General features: G+C 47.5%; 5 protein-coding genes across 5 annotated transcripts; 2 read left to right on the forward strand and 3 right to left on the reverse strand.

Moving 5' to 3' along the window:
- Positions 1-12: 12 nt before the first annotated feature.
- PENARI_c131G09257 (alpha/beta hydrolase) lies at positions 13-777 on the forward strand (the record flags this gene model as incomplete). The annotated part of the gene is made up of 1 exon (XM_022637972.1): positions 13-777. A coding segment is annotated over one exon (765 nt), but the record flags the coding sequence as incomplete, so codon positions are not given.
- Positions 778-1264: 487 nt separating this feature from the next.
- On the reverse strand, positions 1265-1946 carry PENARI_c131G07764 (uncharacterized protein; the record flags this gene model as incomplete). Its single annotated transcript, XM_022637971.1, has 3 exons — positions 1265-1272; positions 1321-1858; positions 1905-1946. 3 exons carry the CDS (start codon positions 1944-1946, stop codon positions 1265-1267), a joined length of 588 nt encoding a protein of 195 aa, XP_022482173.1.
- A 1798-nt stretch (positions 1947-3744) lies between these two features.
- On the forward strand, positions 3745-5319 carry PENARI_c131G00100 (uncharacterized protein; the record flags this gene model as incomplete). The annotated part of the gene is made up of 1 exon (XM_022637968.1): positions 3745-5319. The coding sequence occupies one exon, from the start codon at positions 3745-3747 to the stop codon at positions 5317-5319; it is 1575 nt and encodes a 524-aa protein (XP_022482176.1).
- Positions 5320-6284: 965 nt separating this feature from the next.
- PENARI_c131G07409 (Hsp20/alpha crystallin family protein) lies at positions 6285-6783 on the reverse strand (the record flags this gene model as incomplete). The annotated part of the gene is made up of 2 exons (XM_022637970.1): positions 6285-6459; positions 6509-6783. The coding sequence occupies 2 exons, from the start codon at positions 6781-6783 to the stop codon at positions 6285-6287; spliced, it is 450 nt and encodes a 149-aa protein (XP_022482174.1).
- A 177-nt stretch (positions 6784-6960) lies between these two features.
- Positions 6961-8000, reverse strand: PENARI_c131G04977 (uncharacterized protein; the record flags this gene model as incomplete). Its single annotated transcript, XM_022637969.1, has 4 exons — positions 6961-7406; positions 7466-7722; positions 7790-7897; positions 7948-8000. The coding sequence occupies 4 exons, from the start codon at positions 7998-8000 to the stop codon at positions 6961-6963; spliced, it is 864 nt and encodes a 287-aa protein (XP_022482172.1).
- Between the last annotated feature and the right edge of the window lie 1278 nt (positions 8001-9278).

Below are 9278 nucleotides of genomic sequence, written 5' to 3' on the forward strand. Positions count from 1 at the left end.
ATTACCCTCCAGGATTGCTGGGCTCGCATCTACACTCCCCCGTCAGAGAAAGACAGTGGGTCTGTGGCTGTGTTCATTCACGGTGGAGGCTGGATCATGGGAAGCCCGAATATCGAAGATGCGGCATGCCGACGGATTAGCAAGTCAAGTGGTATGAAAGTTGTTAGCATCGGATATCGACTGGCACCCAAATTTAAATTCCCTACTGGTCTCGACGACTGCGTACGAGTTACACTTTGGGCATTGGATCACTTTTCGGTACCTTCCGTGATTATCATGGGAGGCTCAGCGGGTGCTAATCTCGCTTTTGGTGTGACACTGAAACTTGTGGATGCAGGATTTGGGGAGAAGGTGAAAGGTGTACTGGCTCTGGTGCCTGCAACCGTGCATCCCGACGCTGTTCCAGAAGACAAAAGGGATCAGTACACTGCTCTGCATGAAAATGCTAACAATACTGTCAACACTTTGGCTTCGATGGGTTGCTTCTTGGACTCCTATGCAGCACCACCGCACGACAAGTATTTCTCGGTTCTTCTTCATCCTCGTCTGAGAGATTTGAAAAAGGTTTACATTGTCGAATGTGGAACTGACACCCTGAGAGATGATGCACGATTGATGGGAGAAGCGTTGAAGGAGTCTGGTGTGCCTCTTCTGTATGATGCCTATCCTGGGTACCCTCACTACTTCTGGTCATATCCATCTCCAGTGTTAGCGGAGGCTTCCGAGACTTTCCATGAGAACATGTTCCGAGCGCTAGCATGGCTTGATCATGAATGAAAATTGCAAGAAGGAGGGGGTGCATTACTGGTGAATGGATATATTTGCCTACTTTTGTTTGCTAGACACCAAGGACTGATATCCTGTTGTTCGATATTTGTCAGAAGAATATGCTGCTAGAAGACGATATTGAACCTTACGACGCTGTTTAGATTGGAAAAACCAGCAAAACAGAAAAGCTTGTAAGGTGCGTAGCACAAAAGCTATTAAATATCCACCACCCTTCACTGATGGATACCAAAGTTCAGTTTTGGTCCTTTGATGGACGAGTTCTTCAGCGAGCCGATCATCTGCATATCGCGCCCGCTCTATCCAAACTATTTAGCCGCAGATCGTGATCCAATATTTTACCTATATTTCGGATTGCTTGGACAAAGAACCTCAGAAGGAATCTATATGTCAAAGACCAAGCATCGTTTTTTGGTATATTTGTGAGGTTCAACCAAGCGCACTAGCAGCGCCAAAGACGTGAAGCCATGAGACGCGATCAGCCGTCTTATCAACTAGAATGAGATCGCTTCGAATTTTGAACCTCCAATAAACATTTCAGCACATTGGCCTCTCCTTCCAATTTGGAGACTCGCATTTTTAACGCATCCCGCTCTTGCTTGATAGCATCCAGTTCTGCTTCCAATTCATGGGTACGATCAACACGACGTTGGCGATACCGCCGGGCAGCCAGCGTGTTGAGCCTTCTTCTAGATGCTCGGTCGGATGAGTCCTTCGATGATTCGCTCGGCGATGAGCTGGCCGAGGGCGAGGGAGTAGGCGGCACTGTGGATGAGTCGGAGACATTCAGGTTGTCTCGTGGGGTTAACATAGATGGGGTGATGAACGCAAGTTCCTCTGGAGAAAAATTGGGTCCGAGATCAGGCGAGGCATCGAGGGTGGAGGGGGACAGAGGCTGGGTGCATGTAGCAGCATCCCAACTTAGGAGAGCGCGATCGGAAAATGTTGGATCGGGCGGTGGTGCATGGAAGGTGAACTGGTTCTCTGAAGGAGGGGGCACGGAGTAGGATACGGGTAGTGTTGACCAAGCATAGGGATCGTGGAATAAAAAGCCATTGCTCCGGTCGGGGTACTGAGGGTTAGAAGCGTCGGGCAATTGCGAAGGCGATCTCAACGACGTGACGGATGCCGCACCCGATGGAAGATCCGGTGGTAGCCATTGTGAAATAGTTGTGGTTGGGTCCTGAGACCCGAAAGAAGTAGAAATTGGAATGTACTCAAATAATCAGTCGATTGTTCAAGATCTTGCGATGACGGCTTAGAGGAAAGGAAGAAGACGATTCCGGTGCGGATGGAGATAGCGCGTTGGTGGCTGTGGCGGGCCCCCATTGGATGTTTTGTTAATGCTACTGATCAACACATTTATTTACCTGCAATAGAGCGAACCTTTTATATTCCAGTCCTATACTAGGATAGTACTTCTGGATACTCCCCTTTCCATTTAAGACCCGGGCTTACCAGAAAGCTGGGATCCCTATTTGTCCAATGTCCTTGAGCAGAGGGCGAAGACACTTGGAAGACATCAAGAACTGTGTACCAATCTTCTCCGAGTGGCTGTAAGATTAACAATTCTCGACCAATTTCCTCCGAACCACTTTCCTCCGAGCCATTCTTTCCCGAGATACTAAAGGCGTAGTCTGCCGTTCCCTTTTGATTAAAAAACTATCGCCCACCCCATGTCAAATAACATGCCATTGCCTCCCGTCAGTTTTCCATACTTGGTCCTGGCCAGGTGAAATGTTTTACTATTGAATGGAGGACAACAAAATAGCGTAACATGTGACAGTGCTGCATTATCGTCCATGTCCCCGCTACCCTGGGATCAATGGCCTCAGAAACCTAGTATTGTACTGTTATCTCCCTCGATGTCTTCAATTCAAATCTGTGACAGATTATCTAACTCCAAATACCAGATCTGAAGCTGACGGTCTCGCCAAAATGCCTCGTTTTCTTCGTCTAGAGGATAAATGGCAAAAGGAATGGCCGAAATGCTCGGAAACAGCTGCACTTTCAGCTGGGCAAAGAGTGCACGGACAGCAAAAATGCCAGGCAGCGTTCTTTTGTTGTATCCGGCGCATCTTCGGTCTTTTTGCTCACAGAAACACTTTAGTGTCCTGACCTGTCTGAGCAGCTACCTGAGAGCAGCTAGACGGGAATAACCAAAAGCCTTCATGGAAGAATGCCAGTACTCGCTTCTCATGGGGCACGGTTCCACTCGCTCTGTGGATCTCGGAGGTCCAATTAGCGGAAGGAGATATTCCGTCAATCTTCCTGCACAGCTCAGTCGTTCCGAATGGTCGTATTGTACGAGGCTGCGGCTAGCATATTTATTACTTAGCGTCAGCACGAAAGTAACCCAAGAGCGGCTAAGAACAAAAGGACCAAGTCCCGTTTGTTGGGGCTCCCTTAAATGATTCGCGTCGTCTGGTTTGGCACGTGAATTGGGTGATTCGACGTGAAGGGCTACTCCCTGAACTTACGCTTTTTTCTTAATCGGTCAGCGTCGACAGTGCCACATTATCAGCCCTAGACATGGCTACCAACACACTCCATACTTCTGTGAAATTGATTCCAACAGCCGGTGGCAATATTGAGGCGTTCGCTAATAGCGAGGAATCAATCACGGGGTCACAGTCGAAATCTCCTTCGTCTACCTGCGGCTCTGGCAATGACAATGAATTTAATTGTGAGATTTGCAACAAATCTTACTCTCGGCGTATGTCCTCAAATGTTCCTACTCAATAGGTAGAAAGGGTCTGTGTCTAACATGCTAGTCTATCAGATGATCTACGAGATCGACACCGCCGTCGATGTATTGCCAAAGGAGACCGGAACCGCAAGTCCAAGCAGAAGTCCTGTAAAACATGCGCTCAAAAGAAGATCCGTTGTTCTTTGTCCCGTCCTTCCTGTGCTCGGTGTGCTCAATTGGGAAACTCATGTCAATACCCTTCCGGCGAAATGGCAGTAGCCGATGTCGGAGAGATTGGATACAATTTTCGCCTGGTCAGTACGACTCCACCTATGGCCACAACTATTCAGGAACAGCCACGCAACCTCAAGTCTATGGCATCTGGGCCCTCACAGTCTACCGAGATGATGAAGTCTGTCTCAATGGCCGACACTCCAGATGAAAACCACCAGGCATCTGTGGGATCCATGCTGAACCTCAACGCCCAACTATCTACCCCATGGCCACCCTTCGATTTTGAAAGTATGCAATTTGCAGAGGATAACATACCAGACGACTTTTGGTCTTATCCAACTGAGATACCTGGGAGCTCTCTGCCATGGAATGGAGACGTAACACACCTTCCCGAGTTTGAACCAACAAACAGCGAAATCTTCAACGCAATTCAACCTCCCCCGACCAGGTCATTGAATTCTGTTCAGACTTCAACTTCCGATCAATCTGTTTCAGGTCATCTTGATATCATCCAACACATCACAGAGTACGAATCAAGTGCATCCGCACCGAGCGTCCAATCGAAATCCTCTTCTTCATCAGAAAGCAAGTGGCTCGACAGTTTCAACGAAGAGGAGCGTTCAATGTCTGTAAACCTGGACAATAGGCTTTACAGTCCCTCTCATCTCATCTTCGGTCACACATTCATGGTCGGCTTGGGACATCAGATCCGGACTGACTCAAGCAGTCTGTGCCAGGAGATGCTCGAGCATCTGCGGGAATATCCCGGTCTCATTCTCGACCGAGACTTTTGGTCCCCCTTCGTCCACCACAGACTATACCGCTGCTCTTTGGGTGGAATGGCACCACCAATGGCAGACGCTTTGGCTTGTGTAGGTGCATACGCGAGCACAGTCGGCTCAAATTCCGGTTTGGTTGATCGGATGATATCCCAAGAGCGGGAGAAGCTTGTGCGGAATTTCCACAGTTACACCGATACCCCTGAATTCTGCCTGGCTGCTATGCATGCTGTATGCATTTATCAAACTATTGGACTGTTCGGTGACAGCTTCTTACCTGCGGCTGTTAAAGAAGCAGTGTTTAGCAATGGAAGTGAGGAGCGGCGGCAGGAGTTTGAGAGATCTGCCGAACTCTATAGCTCATTCTTGTTGAAGATGGCCCGACGACTATCGAGTGTCCATTCGAAGGCCCTCCAAATCCACCACGAGGATGAAAACGATTGGAACCAATGGAAATTCATGGAATCCCTTCGTCGGAACTTCTTCTTCGTTCATATAATCAACATTCTGGACTCGCAGGCACGAAAGTTGAACGAGAGCTACTTTGAGCCACTGAACGACAACATGATTCTCAGGCTTCCACTTCCTGCTCCGGAACGAATGTGGAGGGCGTGCAGCGCCGAAGAGTGGATGATTGCGCGTGCACAAACACTGGGACCTTCGATTCCACCGAAGTCCCCTGGAAGTGGTGGTGAACCGTCTCTTCGGACACTGGGACATGTCTTGCAGGCAGTCCATGCAGGAAAGGTGAATGTCGCGTCGTTATTGCCACTAAATCGCATGATCCTGGCGAGCGCTATCATTTCCCCACCAGGGGCTGCATCATTCTAGTCGAGACCTTTAAGCTCCTATGCTTTAGGCTTAGTCGTTAGGGTTAAGTTGCCATGTGTGTACATTCTCTTATCTCGAATGACTAGCCGTAGACTTTGGGTTTTGGATGATTCCAAACGTTACAAATCATCCCTCATTTGACGCACGTTTTGAATGTGTATTTACGTCTGAAGTAGCGACATATTCAGCTAGATTTCTCGCTCTATCAAGAAGTATCACTAACCAGATCCCCAAACACAACGTCGGACTCGGAACTCAAATACTTGCAGGATTGAAATGCTGCCGTCTCGTGAGAAATTAATTCCTTCAAGATCAATATATAGCGATGGTAGGTTAAAAGGTAAGTGTCGGTGGTTCTCAATCAGACCCTCCACGCCAGCTTCTGTATGGGAGAGCCTGATTAGGGTTAACCTGGCAACCAATGAGACGCGCAACAGATAGCAAACCCATGGAGATATTGAAATCAATTTTCCTTACTAGGTTTAGCTCTCTATTTATGACTGGCGGGCGTAGACGAAAGCTGCGCCGCATATGGGAAGAATGGGAGGGAAGACGCAGAACAGTGCTGACCAGAAAGAGAAAAAGCAGGCGGGTGATCTTGCCAAATCGCCAAATCTCCCAATCGATTCTGGGTAGGTCCATGTATTATTACGGTACTATAACGATGACTCTGTATAGATGAAACACCCCCCATCTGAGTTGATTGACATTAAATCGTAAGAGTATGGAGGTATATCTGATTGGAATATTGTTTCAAGACCATGACCATCACTATGGAAAGTTCTAGCTACCATGGCTACCCCATAAAGTGGCGAGGCATCAGGTCATGTATTACAGAAAATAAAATATTGTATAGATAATTTTACAGGAATTTTGTTACCCCGGGACTATTCCTAATAAAAGTATAGTAAATCTTGGCATTGGGTAAGAAGTAGTGAGACCATTTGAGTGGGATATGAGAGCGATCACTCAATGGTAATCTTCTTGATGGCCGGAGCGGCGGTCTTAGGCACAAGGACAAACAAAATGCCATTTTTTAGGCTGGCTTTGACGTTGTCCTGATCTACACGAGCCCGGAAATGAGGAAGTGCGTTGGAATTCGCGGACCGATCGCTCGCTGGCCCAGAAGCGATGGGCAGGCTGGAGATCCTTGTTAGTCTACTCAGCCTCGTCGCCCTGCGCCTCAGACTCGGTGCGAGAGGTTTGGTACTCGAGCGCGGTGTGACCCTTCACGATCAGAGTCTGAGGGTCGGAGAACTCGATGTCGGTGTCCTTCTGAGCGAGGCCAGGTAGCTCGCCGTCGAGGTGGTATGAGTCGCCGCTCTCGCGGACGTCAAGGCGAGGGAAGAATGAGCTAGCCGCAGACCGACTACGGTTGGACCGATGGACATCGTAGTGGTCAAGCAGACGAAATAGATGGCTGAAGTCACCGCAACTGGGGAGGCTGACACGCAAAAGATTCATTTTGTAAATTGGATCAGGAATATTCAGAGAGCAAGAAGCAGTGATAAAATGACCATGGGAAAGCTTAAGAGGCTTAGGCGATCTTGGATATGGTTTAAGATCTGATGATGAGGAAAACAGCTGGTGGTAGTTGAGGGTCATTATATATGATGACACAATATCGTGGTAGAGTTGTCGCTAGTTGTTCATCGGACCAATCTCTGGCTTTTGACAGATCACAGTTCCAAATGTACAACCTGGCTTAAGCCCTCTCGCAAACAAGTCCCGAAATTCAGAGAGCATGCGCGATGTCATTTGCTGGTTTGTGATCTCGTCCTTTGCTTGACCCGTACGCTCATAGACAAGAGGCATCATTACAGCAAATGCGGTAAGATCCCAGTTCTCCAACTCGGTTTGTAATTCTGGTCGGTCAAGTACGCTGCGCTCAAATTTCTTGACATTAATCAATCCGCTTCTTTTGCAATACTGGTTCACTGCTTCTGGAGCGGAGGTGCTAAACTCGTTCATATGCAGATAGTCGAAGAATGGCCGCAAGAGCCTTTTAAACGCTGGGAACTCTGCCGAATTTCCTTGAAAATGACTGTTTAACTCAAATTCAGTCCATTGGAGATAGCCTCCAGGCTCTATATTCCAATCGCATCAGTCCGGAGAAGGGTTTGGAATAGTTATTCAGAAATCTTACTCAACATCGTTATCAGATTTTGAATAGCAACAGCAAAGTCCGACTCCTTGATTGCCCCGACAAGTAATCTCATATTAATGAGGTCGTAGCGATTGATGTGGTTGGAAGGAAACGGCAGGAGTATATCGTGAATTTCAAACCTTGTATTTTCGGAAAAATACGGAAATTGGGCATCTGAGATGTCAAAGCCCTGGTAAACTCGCTGGATATCCGGGCATGTCTCATTCATCAACTGACGAACTTCTTCAAGCCACACACTTATTTGGAATGTGAGCCCAGGTATCAAGTCACGGTGCCAAATAGCGTAATTAACTTTGCACTTACCCAGTACCAGTACCAACGTCGGCAATTGCAGTCAAGCTATCTAATGGGATTGTGTTGTTTATCGGGCCTCCGATAATCTTTGCAATGAACTGATGTTGCTTGTTCAGCCTATGTCGATCTGGTTAGTTCGATTCATCAACCATTTTGGTAGCAAGTACCTGTGCGACTCTTTCTTATCTCTTAGGAAGATGTAAGTATCTGGTGCACCCATGATAAATTGTATTAAAGAAATTTAGAAGAGGGAATGCAAATTGAGGGGGCTTTTTTTTAGCCCCTCCTAAACGCAGAATTCAACCACTAGAAAGTACGAGAAACTAGTAACTAGGCGTTCCTTGGCTCCGCGGCCAAGGAAGGATAGAAAGCAGGGGTCCCTGGTCCCTTCACAGCACCGCTGCGCACATGCGTCGCGAAAAAAAGGGTTTTCCATTCGTGGGCCTGTGTCTAGATGGCGTAGATACTTCTAAGGACGCCTTGACACCCAAAAAATCAATTAACTATGAGAGAATTTTATACAGTTAGGTAAGTAGGTAGATAGAAATTCGGCCTTAAAATAAAATTGCACAAGTCTAAAGCAGGTGGAAGATATCATGTGAAAATCAGCCAGAGCTTCAGGTAAAATCAACTTTGGCGGAGGGTCGGGCTAAATGAAACCACCCTTCCCGTACATCACACGGCACACATGTCGAGAGGCCTTGACGAAATCTCAACAAAATGGGGAAATTGATACCAGCGAAATGATGTACGCTAAAACTTTTGTCTCGGAAAATCGCGTAAAGTCCTGACACCATACCTTCGCCAAACCAGCGCACAAATCCGATTCCTCTCCGAAAGCCAAGCGATATTCCCAGGAGAACAGAGTTCCCAGATTCCCAGAACGAAGACGTGTGTTCCCAGGGTGGAAAGATCCCTCTGTGAGGGTCTCACGTATTCGTAGATGAGGACAGCGTATTCAGATCAGTAATCAATATTAAATAAAGCTATAGTCGACTCTAGATACAAGACGTAGCGCGAGGAAGCAAAAGGAAGGTAGCTTCCTCGCGTTCAGGGGAACCCATATACACCATGTGGGTCCCGCGCAGATCATATCTCCATATGCTTCATGTATATCCTTGACAATGGGATCAAAAGCTCCTAGGAATGCTTTGAGCTTCCCAGACTCAGTTTAACAAGCACAAGAGGTTGTCAGTCTCTCGCCAGCCAGCGAGTTGCGTTTTTCTGCCGACAAGCTCCGCCCTGGCTCCACCGAGATGAATCCGTGTCTCCTTGGTCACCGTTTAGGTATGATGAAAGAAGAAACTCAATGAACCAGCACTTTTAGCGCTAAGTCATTTTCGAAATCAAGCGAAGCAGCCAGTAGCTTTTGGCTAAGGTCTAATGGTGTCCAGCACTTGCAAAGATGAAACGGCCGCGTTGTACTTTTGAACGATCAGGATTTCATTTCTTGCTAAGCTTGCTCCAAAGATTTCACCGCTATGACCTCTGTTGCTGA

Source organism: Penicillium arizonense, assembly GCF_001773325.1.
Source record: "Penicillium arizonense strain CBS 141311 chromosome Unknown PENARI_contig131, whole genome shotgun sequence".
NCBI lineage: Eukaryota > Fungi > Ascomycota > Eurotiomycetes > Eurotiales > Aspergillaceae > Penicillium > Penicillium arizonense.